The sequence below is a fragment of the Cricetulus griseus genome, chromosome 5 (assembly GCF_003668045.3).
Source record: "Cricetulus griseus strain 17A/GY chromosome 5, alternate assembly CriGri-PICRH-1.0, whole genome shotgun sequence".
Taxonomy (NCBI): domain Eukaryota; kingdom Metazoa; phylum Chordata; class Mammalia; order Rodentia; family Cricetidae; genus Cricetulus; species Cricetulus griseus.
The window spans coordinates 117,687,198-117,703,739 of NC_048598.1; the positions used below are offsets into that span (position 1 = coordinate 117,687,198).

Consider the following 16,542-nt stretch of genomic DNA (forward strand, 5'->3'; position numbering starts at 1 on the left):
ACGCACGCACGCACGCACACACGCACACACATGCACACACACACAAGGCATGGGAAAAGTGAGGGGGTGTAGCATAAATGAGAAGCTAAAGACTTAAGAACTAAAAGTATGGACCTTGATTTGTCCTTTTTCACAGCCCAACTCTACCAAGACATCTTTGCTACAATGAAAATAACTGAATATGATCTGGATATCAGATAACATTAAGAAACTGTTATTAATTTTGATAGGCATAAAATAGCATGGTGGTTAATAAAGGAAAACAGTCCTTATCAATTAACAAAAATGATCTCCAGCAGGAGGGAGGGATTCAACAATACTGTCAGGTTGCTCTCCTTGCCAGGGGATTTTCATATCCCCACGTACAACTGTTTATCTGCATCTATGTCTAGCCCAGCAATTTCCCATCTTCCCAGTGATGGAAGTTTTACACGAAATATCTGAGTGGCGAGCTGGGCTAGACGGATGAGACTTCTCACAGGCACAACCAGCCTCGGGTCTTGGCAGCAACTAGGCCTGGCGTAGGCCCAAGGGCAGAAGATCACAGCCTGCTTGCATCCCCAGGGCCACACACAGCACCCAGAGGGGAGCCCCTAGAAAACCTACACCTGTGACACCTTCCTAATGAACAGGCTATGGTGGGGCCAGGCAGGCTGTAACATGGCTGGGTTAGGAGGACAGAGCCTGTGTCTGCAGCTGCGCCTGCAGACTGCCGAGCCCTCTGGCCTGGCGAGTCTTTGCCTTTCACACTTCTGTAACCTATTAAGAATTAACTACTCGCTGCTAACAAGAAGGTAGAGACTCCACTATGGCAATGACATAGAGGGAGAGGACAGAAGCCCTTTAGTATTCTTGGAACATCTAGGCCATTAAAGAGAGAGAGAGAGAAAGGAAGGAAGAGGAGGAGGAGGGAAGGGGGTAACTCGGGACCAACACATGGCAGTTCTTCCGCCATCTTGATGTCCTTGACACGTGCAGATGGTGTGGAAGTGGCTGGCACCAGAACAGCCCGTGAGGAGGAATGAGCGGCCAATGGAGATTTATGTGAGCAGAGCGAGATGGACAAGGTAAAATTGTCAGGAGGAGTTGTTGGAAAGTAAAATATATTGTGACAATTCCACTCCTGCCGTTCATCAATAAACTGACAGATCATTTAGTGTCAATTAGGAGTGATAGATGGACAAGTCCCCATGATCCTGGGCCAAAATTAATGGCTGGGAGGGAGAGGGTGATTGAAAATGACGGCTGACATTGAGAGCAAAGTCCTCAAAGTCCCCGAGGGGCCATTACTTGCCTCATTCCCTTGCAGATCAATGCAGGGACAAACCCAAAAACAGACACTTTGAGACAAAACTTAGTCAGAAGGCCTTTTCCTTCCCAGGTCTGGGTCCCTTGCACTCAGCTCTGCTCACCACGGTCATGCTGGTGACCCATCAACTCTTTTAGTGTCCCCATTCAGACAAATTCAGGCAGTTGACTCCAAGATGGTGGCTTGGGCACAGCTACTACTTTCAGGTCAGGAGAAGGCACAGGTAAGAATTTCGGGTCCCAAGCTATTCCTCAAGTCAATCCTACCCACCCTGGAGTGAGTCCGGGTTCTAGGACATGGTACCTCCCAGGGCCAAGGCCCACAGATATTCTGCTCTGTCTTAAAGAGTGTTTCACACTGAGCAAAGGTATCATGGGAGCTCATGTGTGTCACTGTGAGCTCATTTGTCAGAGCCATAAACAGCCCTCTTCTTTCCACAGGAGACATGTAGCTGTCTCAAACTGCCCTCTGTCCTTCTTCACTGAATGGAGCCTTCCTGACTTTAGTTACAGCTCTGAGCTGTTTGCACCCCATCCCCAGATTCTTATGTTGAAGCCCTAATCCCTAAGGTGATGGTGTTTGCAGGTGGTTATTTGGCTGGGCTGAGGTCACAAGGATGAAGCTCTCACAATGGGAGAGAGAGAGAGAAACTGACCTACCCAGAAAGAGCTTCTCATCAAGAACTCTGTCATCGGACCTTAGACATCTTGCCCCCAGAAAGACTAGTGGAAATGGGCATTGTCTGAGCTCCAGGGATTCTGGTAATTCCTTACAGCAGCCAGACTGTGTCAGATATGTGTAGTGCCATGAGGCTATTGTTATACCAGAAGCTTTTAAAGTAAGCACACTACTCTGCAGTTCGAATTTTCTGATGTAGCCAGCCCACTCTTACTGTCTTTGTCAGAATCCAACTAGCTTGACCCCATTTACTCTACAAGGTGGCTCCGACCTGAGAGTCACTTTCTTCTGATGCCACATGGCTAGCACTGCCCATTTGCCTCTCACTTACCCCGTGCTCCTTGGGCGATTCGTGACTTTTTGACTAGAGATACCTGATGTCCTTGATTAGAATCTAGCTCTCCCAGGACAGGAAACACACCCTGCATTGTAGTCCTCACTAACACATTTTGGTTTGTGCAAAAAAACACTAGGAAGCACTAAAGTTGCTAGGGAAAAAGTTGTGTAGAACAGACTCCGAGCAGTGCCCTAAGACAATCAAAGTCAGTCACTATTTGCTTTGCTCCCCACCAAAGCTGAGCAGTCACACTCGGTACCACTGACATGGGGCTCACACTCAGTAGCACTAACATGGGGCTATGTTCAATCCTGTGCGTTCTCATGAGACGTGGGAGGAAGCACACAGTATCACCTGTTCTTGCCCCAGACCTTCATCTTGAATCTAGTCATGACAAATTGGAGAAACTGAGAGAGAGACCTTCTGTGAGGCAACTGGCCGGATGCCTCAGACATAGAATTGGGAGCTGTTGTAGATCAAGAAAGTGAAAGGAGCTGGGCCTGGTGGCTTATACTTGTAATTGCAGCACTTGAGAGGCTGAGGATGGATATGGGTTTGAGGCTAGATTATAAAGACCCCATCTCCTGAGAGAGAAGGGGGGGGGCGGTGTAGAACTGTAGCTGGTATAATGTGTGGATTCTGATTGGCTTCCAGGGCTAGAAAAACATCGAAGGACAAATAGGGACATTTAAATGTAAACTACGTATCTGATACTATTAAGTAACTATGCAGTGACCTAGTGGTCGAGTTTCTGTGTCTATGCTGGAAGACGCAGGCTTTAGCATTTAGGAATAAATGTCATAGCATCTACAACTTACTTTGGAATGGCTCGGGAATAATACAGAGGATGAGGGAGATGGAAGGAGAAGAGAGGGGGAGGAACGGATGCAAAGGATTGGAAACATGTCCTGCTGTTGGTTTTTTGATTCTGCTCTAGTGCTGGGGACAGAACCCAGAACCTTTTGCATGCTAGGCAAACTCCCATCCACTGAGCCACATCCCTCTAACAGTGTTGTTTTGAAGACAGCTGCTTAAAGAAATTCTGATTATGGGTGATGTCTACTCCTTAAGACTATACATCTTGAAGACAGTGTGCATCTTTGTATGTCTTAAATAACCTTGGTGAGTGGCCATCCCACTGGTGGAGTGAATATAGGTTTGGTCTACCCTACATCGAAGACTTAATGCAAGGTATTAAAAACAAAACAGACTTGTAAGTCCACCATTAGCTGGGAACTTTGAACAGACAGAGTACTTCCCCTGTCAACTTACAGCCACCCCCACTCCACTTACTTCATCTGTAAAATGGGACTAAATAAAATGTCCAACAGTATCCTTTGTGTCAGATTAGCCTAGGTTACACAATGAGTCAAACTTCTAGAAGCCACAAAACCCAACTGTAACCCAACCTGTCCAGTCTGGAAGCTGCCCACCCCAGAACCAATGAAAACCAGAGACACACAGGGCCAGGTGGCAGCCAGCACTGGCCAAGTGACAGCCTCCTATTTTATAATCCCGGAACTAAGAGAGAGCTGCACCATCACTATGTTTGTAAGCACCACAGTTAGAATATTTTTGTTTCCTGTGGCACAGGGGATCAAATCAGGCCCTTGCACATGCTAACAAGAACTGCAGCTCCTGGCTGGGCACGACATTGAGCTTCGTGCTTTTCCTGTGTTGTGTATTCCAGCCTCAGAGCAACTCTGTGCCCTGAATACTGCTGCCATCTTATAGGGCTAAGTAACATCCCTAAGTGTGCACTGCCACTGAAGTAAGTGCTACAACCAAAATCCACACCCAGGTGTGTCTGAATCAGGCGTCCACGGCTTTAAGTTGATTCCTATGGGCAAGATCACAGATGACCAACTGCCATGTGACCATCGGTGTGCAAATCAGGCTCTTTTGAGAGTGCTGGAAAGAAGTGTGGGACTGTTCTCCTTGACTCAAGACAAGTCGGTTTGGAAACCTTCCCAGAGACATGGATGCTATCCCTGATGGCTCATGAGTTCCACCTATCCCGGATGGCTCAAGAGCTCCATCTCTGTCTAGACTTAAAAACGCTCACCACACCGGGGATGCAGCTCAGTTGGAATACTTTCATCTAGCAGAGAATGAACCCTGGGTTTGATTCCTGCCACCATGTAAGCCAGGTGTGGTGGTGCACACCTGTAATCTCAGCACTCTGGAGGTGGAGGCAGGAGGATCAGACAAGTTCAAGGTCATCCTTAGCTACCTGTTGAACTAGAAGCCAGCCTCAGCCACATGGCACTCTGTCTCAAAAACAAAACTAACAAGTCCAACATGGTTGTGCATGCCTTTAATCACATCACCATGGAGGCAGAGGCAAGTGGATTTCTGGGAGTTCAAGGCCAGCCTGTATTACTTACATAGCAAGTTCCAGGCTATCCAGAGTGAGATCCTGTCTCAAACAAACAAATGGGAACAAACAAAACCCAACCGAGACAATCCCATAAAATTTCCTTTGGAAGCCTGACATGCCTATGTTAAGCCTCCTAAGAACGCTGATATTCAAGACAACCCTTCATTTTCTAGACCTAGAAGTACTCCCAAAAGACCCTTTGAGGAAATGTATACACATCACTGTCTGCCAGAACACTGGTAGAGAAAATGGTCAAAGCCACCCGTGAAGGCATGAGGACAAGAAACCCAATTATCACCATAGCAACAGCAGCAGCAGCAGCACCCCACATCTACCTAGTGCCTCCTAAATGTGTCTTTCTCTTCTGGGAACCCATTGGTCCTCACATCAGTCCACTGAAGTGGGAGCTATTTTAACCCCACTGCAGAGATGAGCAAAAAGAAGTCAGACAGCTTAATCGCCTGCTCAAGGGCTCTGTGGTATAATACTGGGCATAGCCGGGATTTGAAACCAGGCATTCTGGTTCCAGAATCTGTGTCTCTTGATCACCGTACTCTGCCATCTCTCAACATGGAACCACAAGGCCTCTGACATAAGCTTGAAAAGGTGGGGGGTGGGGACAGAGGGTGGCTGTTGCTTCAGCCCCTGCACCACCCAGTCAGAAGCACTGATGTGTCCATCCAGAGGCTCAAGGACCATGAACACCTTGCCCAACCTTATCCCCCTGGGTGAGGATGGACCCAGCATCCGCAGCCCCACACAACTTAAAAGGGACACCTCGGGTCTGTGGCACTGGTTGTTCCCTTCTAGGAGTCCCAAAGAAGAAGAGAGGATGATAAGACAATGTTGAATTATTGTGGACCAATGTTCCCACCAGCTCCCGGCACCGGCTTGTGATAAACACGAGAGGCCAACCAGGCAGTGACAGGACACCTGTCCTATTCCTCACGAATGAATGGTGTGTGTCCAATGCAGACATGTTGCAGAGTTCATCCACAGCAACTGACAGTCTGCTCCAGCATGCTGAAGAGATGAAGAACAGAGCAGGGCTGGACTTTGAAAATGGCCGGCCAAGCAAGAGGAGTCATAAAAGATGGACTAGATCAGGGACCCACTGACACGGACTTCAGTAGAAGCAAATCAGAGACAGAAACTGACTGCTGTCCACGGGTGGGAAGTGGGGTGTCGTGGAAAGGGGTTGTTAAGCGACGCGGGGCTTGTTGGGTGCGATGGGAGAAAAATGTCCTCAAATGGACTGGGTGGCAGGTGCAGAGCTGTGCCTATCCTAAGAACAATTATATTGTACACTTAAATGGTGTGTGGCTGGCCTCAGAAAGGTTACAAAAATGATGGCACAGGTATCCCATGGCCATACCCCATGCCCCCAATCCCAATTTCCCCCCTGGGAGTTGCGTACTCACTTTGACATCTTCACGGAGTCATCTGCCCAGCCTCCCTGGCGCCGAGGTGGTTTTGGTGGGGGAGCCTATGTGAGAGAAGCCAGAATGACAATCACTCAGCTTGTGCCTTCCAACACTACAGAGCACCAGGTTCAGGCCACCTAAACCAAGGTAGCTCACTGAAGCACTTCCCCGATAAAAATATGAAAATAAATTCTAATTTACTGTGAAAACCATACCATCTTCTGTCCTGGTGTGGAAATTGGCACACTGTTCCTGATGAACAGCTGGCAGGTGTCTACCAAAGACTTAAAATATTCAAGACTTTTTTTCCAAGCTGGGAGAGTAAACCCAGGGCCTCATTCGTGCTTAGTACAAACTCTACCGATAAGCTGCAATCCGTGTGCGAGCATGAGTGTGTGTGAGTGTGTGTGTGTGTGTGTGTGTGTGTGAGTGTGTGTGTGTGTGTGTGTGTGTGTGAGTGTGTGTGTGTGTGTGTGTGTGAGTGTGTGTGTGTGTGAGTGTGTGTGTGAGTGTGTGTGTGAGTGTGTGTGTGTGAGTGTGTGTGAGAGTGTGTGTGTGAGTGTGTGTGAGTGTGAGTGTGTGTGAGAGGTGTGTGTGTGTGTGTGAGTGTGTGTGTGTGTGTGTGTGAGTGTGTGTGTGTGTGTGTGTGTGTGAGTGTGTGTGTGTGTGTGAGTGTGTGTGTGTGTGTGTGTGTGTGTGTGTGAGTGTGTGTGTGTGTGTGTGGTGTGTGTGTGTGAGTGTGTGTGTAGTGTGTGTGTGTGAGTGTGTGTGTGTGTGTGTGGGTGTGTGTGTGTGTGTGTGATGTGTGTGTGTGTAGTGTGTGTGTGTGTGTGTGTGTGTGTGTGTGTGTGTGAGTGTGTGTGTGTGTGTGGTGTGTGTGTGTGTGTGTGTGAGTGTGTGTGTGTGAGTGTGTGTGTGTGTGTGTGTGTGGTGTGTGTGTGTGTGTGTGTGTGTGTGTGTGTGTGAGTGTGTGTGTGTGTGTGTGTGTGTGTGTGTGTGTGTGTGTGTGTGTGTGTGTGAGTGTGTGTGTGGTGTGTGTGTGTGTGTGTGTGTGGTGTGTGTGTGTGTGTGTGTGAGTGTGTGTGTGTGTGTGTGTGTGTTGTGTGTGAGTGTGTGTGTGTGTGTGTGTGTGTGTGTGTGATGTGTGTGTGTGTGTGTGTGTTGTGTGTGTGTGTGTGGCGTATGCATGTATGTGGGGGGCAGGGGATGTGCCGTGTGTACAGAGGCCCAGGAGTGGCACTGGGTGTCTTTCCTCAATTGGTCTCCACCTTGACTTCTTCAGACAGGGTGTCTCACTGAACCTGGATCGCACTGATCAGGCTAGAATGGCTGAGCAATGAATGACCTGCCTTTCCCTCCCCATGGTTACAGGACTACATCACCATGCCCAGCTTCTTAGGTGGGTTCTGAGAATCTGACACTTTACCTACTGAGCCATCTCTCCAGCCTGCTTATGCTTGTTAAAGCAACAATTCCTTATTTTTTTTTCTTTAAAGATTTCTTTATTTTTACTTGATGTGTGGGAGATGTTCTGCCTGCATGTATGTCTGTGCACCACATGTGTGTAATGCCTATCATGACCAGAAGAGGGCATCAGATCCCCTGGAACTGGAGTTAACAGATGGTTGTGAGCCACCATGTGGGCACTAGGGGGATGGAACCCCAGGTCTTTTAGGAGAGAAGCTGGTGCTCTTAACCACTGAGCCATCTCTCCAGCTCTAAGGCAGCAATTCTAAACCCAGAAACTTGTCCCAAAGACATAAATACGAAGAATATATGTCATTCCTGTGTAATGAACACTTGGCAATAACCAAAATGGACAGCAATAAGGAACTAAAAAAAAAAATGAAAGAATATATACAAAATAGTATACAGGTAATGTAAAACTATATTCTAAAACTAACTTCAAAGCTCATATACATTAATTAGAAAAACATATTTCAAAACAGTAGGAATAAGGATCTGATTTTGCAAAGATTGAATGCAGACTACTTAGTTCATTAGCTCTGTGCACACACTAGGGACTCCCAATCAAGGGAGATTTAAATTTTCCATCCCTGTGCTGTCATGACTTTTCTAACTTTTAATGGTCTATTTATATTACTTTTATAAGAATAAAAGTAATAAAATGAAGATTTAAAAGTAAGGTTTGCTTAGCAGACATAAACACGACACTGGCAGGTTCTACTTTCCTCAAGCTATTTGGCCAGGAAGCAAACATACTCCCCTGGAATGGGCACGGTCAGAAACTCTATTGTACAGATTCTTACCCAGCATGCTCTAACTAAAAATACCACCCAATAGCAAGCCTCAACAGCACCTGAGCTGGGTGAAACAGCCCGGAGTGTGTCCTATTTTTGAATTACCCAGCATTCTTCTAGGAACTTTTTTTTTTTTTTGAAATCTCAGTTTCCTTTTTTCAAGAACTTCACAAAATTCTAATTGTGGCTCTCAGTCTGGAGAGGAGTTCTGATAAATGGACTACAATAGGAGTCAGTAAACTACAAAGGACTAGGAGGTAAATATTTCTCTTATGGGCCACACTGTCTCTGGTGTAACCACTGAACTTCGACCCTGTGGAGAAATAAACAGTTCAGATACTCAGGCAGACAGGTATAGCTGACCTTCAAAAACAAAACAGAAACTCTAAAGCTAGGCAGTGGGCCAGCTGTGAGGGGAAGGATGTGGTTTGCTGGCCCCTGGACCGGAATGTCATATCATTGTGACCTCCTTTCTGAAGCCTAATAGGACTATTTGAAGGAAACACCCTTTCAGTATGCCTCATGCCTTTATGCATTTGATTTTTTTTTCAAGACAGGGTTTCTCTGTGTATCCCTGGTTGTCCTGGAACTCACAGAGATCCACCTGAGTGCTGAGTGTCCTGGAACTCACAGAGATGCACCTAAAGGTGTTCACCACCACGCCCAGCCTGTTGTAGTTGTCTTTTTAAACATGGTGATAGGTTTTCCTTTCCTACCAGTGTAGCAGTGCCCCAGCCTGGCAAAGAAGTGTTCCATTTACATATAGGGTCTTTCTGTGGTATGAGCCAGGGCCTGCTGGAAAGACTGACAAGGATCCAAGCCCTGGAATAAAATACCTACACCTCACTGAGCACTTGGAACAATTTAGGTACAATTTAGGTGGGGGGGGGGGGACAAACAAAAACCACTCAGCTTTCTACATTAGAGGCTGGCAACAGAGACAGAGGAAGGCCCTGAATGTCTGTCCATCCCACAGCCTGAGGAAGGCCATGCATGTCTATCCATCTCAGAGCCAGAGGAAGGCCCTGCATGTCTGTCCATCTCAGAGCCAGAGGAAGGCCTCGAATGTCTGTCCATCCCAGAGCCAGAGGAAGGCCCTGCATGTCTGTCCCACTTAAAGGGAATCTTAAATACACAAGTGGAAAACATCTACCACCTGTCCCCAGAAGGGGAGGGGAGAACCAACGATGCACTAAGGGGCTACACTCTTGCCTCTCTGTCCACCCGTCGAGTCCATCTGGGGGCTGGAAGAAGCAGCCATGTATCCCATGCCCCATTTTTGATTAGACACAGCTGACTAAATCCCAGTGTACTGGACCCAGGCAGAACTAATTAGAGCCAGGTATGATGATGCATGTCCCAATCCTAGCACTCAGGAGGCTGAAGCAGGAGGGTTCCAAGTTTGAGGTCAGCCTGAATCACACAGTGAGACAACTGCAAAGAATCAACTGGATTGAGCCACAGAGGTGGGTGGGCTCCTTCAGACTGCACAGAGCAGGACATCTCTAAAAACCAACTAGAGGCAGAGTGACCCCAGACTATGAAACACCAAAGTGACCTACAGAATCAAAGGACCTTGTCTTTTCTCTTGCCATGCATACGGCAGTATAATGACGGGACAAAGTTTTGAACTGAACTGACCCTCACTGAGCCCCCCTTGAGATGTTTTAAACTGATTTATGGCCAGGCAAGATGGCACATATTTATAATGTCAGCACTTGGGAGGCTGAGTCACCAATTCAAGACCAGCCTGGGCTACATAGAGAGACACTGTCTCAAAAGAAAGGGGCAGAGGCAGGAAAAATGGCCTGGTGCCTAAGAGCGCTTGTTGTTCTAATCATAAGGACCAGAATTCAAATCTCAGCACCCACAAAACAATCAGGACACCTGGCGCACACTTCTAACCCCATCTCTGCAGACAGTGGCAATTCGAGGATAACTGATGCTGGCTGGCTTCCAGCCCAGGCAAGAAAACTCAAGCTTCAGGCTCGAAGAGAGACCCTGCTTCAAAAGAAATAGGTGGGGCGCATGGAGGACACCTGGCGCCCTCTTCTGGCCTTCATGCATGTGCGCAGGTTTACACCCACACACGTTCCCACATGCACATAGATAAATCTCTTAAAAGTTACAATATAAAACAAACCAATTTGCCTACACCCCTCTCCCTGTGCCCCTGGGAAAAACCCTCTACATCGTCTCTTCCCGAAGATGGGCCTATGTATCCTGTGATGATGCACTGTGGTCATTAATTGGTCGCCAGGTTTTGTTTGCCCACACAATTTCTTTTGTTTGTTTTCAATTTATGATACCATCTAAGAATTGGAAGATTTCCACATTAAAAGTCAGTTTCCAGCAGCCTTGACAAACTGGAATATCCAGTAATGCTGGAGCTGAGTGGGAGCCATGCCCCGGGGCAGGGACACGCATGGCAGTTAGCCGCTGTCCTCACCTCTGGCTCCTTCCTGTTAATGTTCCTCCTGTTGCTACTGTACTGTGTGGCTGTTTTTAATCCCTAGTACAGAATTCTCTCTCTGTTCCTCTCTTTACCAGAAAAGAGTAGAGGGGGGCTCTGTAGTGTTCTGAGAAAAACAGGCAGCGTGATCTTTTCTTGCATGCCCAGTGGGCAGAATGAACACACTTTTGACGAAGCCATTAGTTCAGTGGTTCTCAGCCTATGGGTTGTAACCCCTTTGGGAGTCTGATGACTCTTTTATGGGGTCACATATCAGATACGCTGCGTATCAAATATTTACATTAGGATTCATAACAGTAACAAATTGACAGTTATTTTACTGTTAGGGGTCACCACAACATAAAGAATTGTAGTAAGAGGCTTCAGCATTAAGAAGGTTGTGAACCAGTGCTGTAATTGAACCCAGCCCTAGTCTAAATTCACTCCCTGAGGCTGGTGCAGCTGACACCTGGGTGTGTGGTCTCCAACCATTTCTCCACTCCAGGTATTTGGAAAGAGAGAATGAACTCAAGTAAAACCTGTGGTGTTCAAGTACGGAGAACGTCACGTCTGTTTGGGAGATTTTTCTAATGCTGTAAGATGCTAAGAGGCCAGGCCTGGAGGAAACTGACTCTCCTGTACTCTCTCTTCTCTACTCTGGATGTGGGTTACAATGACAGCAGGGGCAGAGAGTAGCCTGAGAAAGGATGGTGGATTATTAGGCAGTGTGGAAAAGAGCAGAAGTGATACAAACTTCCCTTGAAATGTAACCTTTGAGTAGTCCCTAAAACCAGAGAGGGACTCAAGACTTGACAGGATGGTTAAGTGCACAAGACAGTGCCAGGCATATCATGACTCTTCTACAATCACTGTGGCCACTATTACTAATGTCAACACAGGAAAGACCAGACCATAACCAAATACACAATCACTGGAGGGGAAATTAAAGGCAGACGCCTTTTAGGCAGGCTGGATCTCCTTGGTCACTGCAACTAAGGTGACATGTTTCACCTCTAACCAGACCCGAGGAAGCCATGGCCACTAGGGTTGAGCGAAGAGCCTCCGCTCCCATAGGTGACAGCCGTCGTTCTTCTAATTTTCCCAGTCACAACATGGCACCCTTGAATGAGAAATAAAAAGCCTGCCACACAGCAATCTTCTTCCGTGCCTAGCTGCTTGATATCTAGCTCTAAAAATAAAAGGTTTTCTTCACAAATGGCAGAAGCCTCCCAGAGCTGACATAATATACCACTGTGGAGACTGCTCCTCATCTTCCTCAAACACTGGAGCAGCTGGGCGAGGGGGCATGCAGAGGAGCCCTGTTCACTAGGGACTGGGCAAAGCTCAGGAGGCACTGAGAAGGATGGTAGAAACCTGAAGAAGGGTATATTTAGTTTGTAGTTTGAGGGTGCGGGCCACTGTGTCAGAAAAGACGAAGTGGGCGGAGGGGAGTGAGGCAGCTGTCACACTGCATCCAGTCATCACACAGAAAGATGAGAGCAGCTGGGCAGCTTCCTCCTTACCCACAGGTGCTACCCTATCCAGAGGGCATCTGCTCTATTTGGTTAAACCTTTCTGAAACACCCTCATAGGCACGCCCGGAGCTAGATTCCTGGGGTTGCTCTAAACCCAATTGAGGTGACAAGCTGGTACCATAGGAGGTGAGGGGGGACAGGTGGCACTCAGCACTCTGTGAAACTGGAACCTGCACATTCAGAGACAGGTGTCCCTCTCCTGGGGGGAATGTTTACACTCTGGGTTTACTACTGAGGCCAAGAACTGGAAATGGTCTCCAGATCCGTGAGTCCTGCAAGGCTACATAAGCACCCTGGCTGAATGAGACAGACTTCAGTAACCACTATTCCAGATGACAAGGACTCTTCTACAGAGTTCAGCGCCATTTCCTGGGATCTATCCTGGTGCAGAGACAGAAAACTACACCACCCTTGTCGTTAGATGTTCCTAGTTCTATGAGGCCCACGGTGGGTAAACTTCAGGTCTGTGTGAAATCTGTGTGAACAGGCATCAGGTTGAAGCTAAACTCAGGAGGCCACAATGGTGGCAGAGGCAGACATGAGTTTAGGAAGGCACAGCGCTCTAGTGAGACGAAGCTGAGATGAGACTCCCTCAGGCACAGGGCAACTCCAATCAGTTTTGCACATTCTTGTCACCCTGGCAGTTCATGGAACCACTTCGTCCTGGGGCATCTTAAAGACTGCTCCAACAGGCATGCTCAAAGTCCACAGAGCACAGGGAAGGCCACAGAGAATGGTGCCAACCCAGGACGCACAGAGGAAGGCCAAGTCAGGGAAGCATTATGGAGAAAGTGGGGCCTGCCCTGGATTGGAAGTACACGGGAAGGGCTTCAGATGCAGCTCACTAGAAGAATAGCTGCCTAGCTGAATTTGGTCCCCAGTACTGAAAAAGGCAGGAAGGCAGGCAAGCTGATAGCCAACCCAAGGGTATGTATGTGATAACAGGAATAGTGATATATATATATATATATATATATATATATATATATATTATATATATATATATGATAGTGATACCAGGGATTGCACACACTCCAAGAGCAAATGCCGCTGCTCCATCTTTGTCATATGCAAGGATCCTGGGAAGATCTTGGAGACACACCCAAGCATCGACCATGCAAGCAAAGTGACGTCAGGTGTGCCTTGCTCGCACTGCCACTTCTTAAAATAAGTGCAGATGTCTACTTGACTTGGAAGTAGATGACTGGCTTCGGGTAATGCAGTTTCAGTAGGTCAGCTGGTCCCTTCTGCATGGACGGTCCGCTCCAAACGCCTCCTTGCCCATCCTAGAAACTCTGGTGACATCTAGACACTCAAGAAGCTCCATCTCTAAGAGTCCCAAGACCCTATTCCTGGGACAAGCTGAAAAACAGGACATCCTTTCTTGGCTCCTACATGTCTGAGTTTTCTACATAATGATCTACTCATTTAAAGGTGAAAGAGTTAGCTGTGGTCCCTCTTTGGAAGGAGACATTCAGTCTTCAGGCAGACTAAGACGATCATCACACTGTTTCCCTGGAGCCGATTAACCACAGAACTTGCCTGGGAGCACCTAGGAGGCTAGCGCTCTCTGTTCCTACAGGCAACTCTGGAAGAGACAGCGATGCTATCCCTGTATTGGGAAGTTAAGAACGTACAGCCCCAATAACCTTAAGTGCCAGAAGAGAGGCCTGACCCTCAAATTCAAAAGCACCGGCTTATTCTTTAAATGACTCTGCTTCTGAGATCCAGAGGCAAGACCCCCAAAACATCAGTTGGAAAAGCCATTTCCAACTTTGGCTGACTTACTGCCAGATGACACACACACACACACACACACACACACACACACACACACACACACACACACACACACACTTTTTGTAAAGAGGAGTCTTAGATTATGTAACACCACAAAGGACAGAAATAAGGCCTGGTGACAGTAGCCCTCGGGCAGCCTCCCTCTGTTCTCTCTGGAAAACCAAGTCACATCTCGAGTGTGGGAAATAGCCAGAGCCTGCTGGGACTGCCGCTGATGGGCGGAGGGGGCAGGACCCTGCATAGCTCCTGAAGAGAAGCAAAAATGTGCTGTCTCCAAAAATAAACCCAGGGCAGGAATGACTGTGAGTAAAGGGATGGGAGCACGTGACCATGGCTGCAGTCCTGAAATACCAGCATGCTACAAAAAGGAGCCCATGAGAGGCAGAGCGCGGGAAATTCAGGAAGCAGCCTCTTTATATGGCCTCATCCGAGTGGGCCAGGATTCAACGAACTGGAATTACCATGTCAGAGGGAGCCTCTTGAGCCAGACACATTTCTGATCTTTATATGGTTCCCCCAGATTCCTGAGATGCCGACACACAAAGATGCTGCAGTGCCAAAAAAGGAGCCTTCTGAGTTTGGAGCCTTCGCACATACTTTCAGGAGCTCCCGAGGAACCCCACTCCCACCTCCCCCCCAAACGAGTCAGGATCACCTGAGTTCTCAATACAGAGGCGATGTGCTTCCAAATGCCAGAGAAAGCACCCAGAAATGCCCAGCACAGAGACAAGTCTTCCAGTGAGATCTAGTGCAAAGTTCACACCAGCCATCTTCAGTGTGAACGGTGGTCACTGACGGAAAAGGAACAGGTGCTTACACTCTGCGGGGCCACTATCCGTCCATCCAGCTCCTCTGCACTCCTATGCTGGTGCGTGCTCAGGGCTCTGTCTGCTGTCTAAACCCTGGGTCTCACACTAACACATCCTAGAGCCGAGTTTTCCCACAGTGGATTTAAGGTCAAGGAGGGCCATGGAGCATCTGAGCTCTCAACTGAACCCTTGTGAGAGTAATCACAACTCTCTCTGTGAAAGAATAAACTGAAATGAACATGAACCTAGAACACATTCTATGTTATGAACAAGAAAGAAAGAAATCGGGGCATTAATGGGTGCCAAAGCCATAGTGGAAGACTAACTGGGAAGAACTGGGTGCTTTCATGGTTCCAAAAAGAAAAATCTATACATTAAGTATTAGATACAAGGACGCAAATGCTTCTTCAGGAAGACCATGTCCGTCACCACCCCAGCTCAGCCAGCACACTTCACAGCAGTAACAATGGGATGTGGCATGCCATCTCTTGAAGCTCACAGCACCACCCCGGAAAGATCCCTGCCAAGAATGCTCCTCTGGAATCTAATCAGGCCTTCCGATCTCATTTCCAGTAAGCTGGAAATCAGGTAAGATAGAAATAAGCTAAATGACACCAGGAAGAAAGAATCTGCTGAATCGAGAATGAGGAAACCTCAGAGAGCCACCTGCTAGGTCTCTTCAAAAAGCCAGTCATTCAAAGGGGGATGCGGGAATGGCTGCAGAGAAGTGATCAGGAAGTGTAGCTCTTGTATGGATCCTGGATTATTTTTTTAAAGACCTCATTATAAAAAAACAATTTGAGTGGGTGTGATGGTGTATACCATTGATCCCAGCACTCGGGAAGCAGAAGCAGGCGGATCTCAGTCTGGTCTACAAAGAAGCCAGCCTCATCTACAAAGAAGCCAGCCTGGTCTTACAAAGTGAGTTCTAGAACTTTACCTTGTACCAAAGTGAGTTCTAGGCTTTACCTTGTACCATTTCCCCTGCTACTTTTCCCAGAGGTTTCTATTTGTCATGAAAAGATGACCCAATCAAGGAGGAAGCTACAGTATAAAGTTCACTTTAACAAAGAGCAGAAGAGCAGAGCTGGTGTGGAGGCAGGCACATTGTGCAAGCTGTCCACAGATGTGCTGGCTCAAAAAAAAAAAAAAAAAGTGTAACAGCAGCGCAGACATTCTCCACTTAATGGCCAGGAATTCCTAATGCCACCGCCAGAAAATAACTTTCCACCAGACACAGCAGGTCTTGTGATCCCTGACATGAGCAGAAGCCATGCGTCTTATTTGCTGGAGATGGACCTCAGAGCTTCAAGCACACTAGGCAAAAGTTCTACCACTGACCTACAACACCACCCCACACTATGCTGTTAGCTAAGAGTACCTCTCTATTCCAAGAGAGAATTGCCATAATTGATGGTGAATGCCATCTTATGAATATATGCATAATGAAATTAGGGTAAAAAAAAACACATGGTAGAAAGAAGACTGAGTAACGCGGCTTCAGGTCCTTGCCCAGCCACTAACCAGTTCCACGATCCTCGGTGTTTCCTCAAGTTA

The 16,542-nt window shown here is 47.5% G+C and overlaps 1 protein-coding gene across 4 annotated transcripts in view; it reads right to left on the reverse strand.

The window, feature by feature from the left end:
• Ift43 (intraflagellar transport 43) overlaps positions 1 to 16,542 on the reverse strand; it is an 80,067-nt gene that overhangs the window by 44,711 nt on the left and 18,814 nt on the right. For all 4 annotated transcript variants that reach the window (XM_027418575.2, XM_027418573.2, XM_027418574.2 and 1 more), the window contains exon 3: positions 6,126 to 6,190. In XM_027418575.2, coding sequence (XP_027274376.1) covers positions 6,126 to 6,190 — 65 coding nt within the window. The remainder of the gene's footprint in view (positions 1 to 6,125; positions 6,191 to 16,542) is intronic.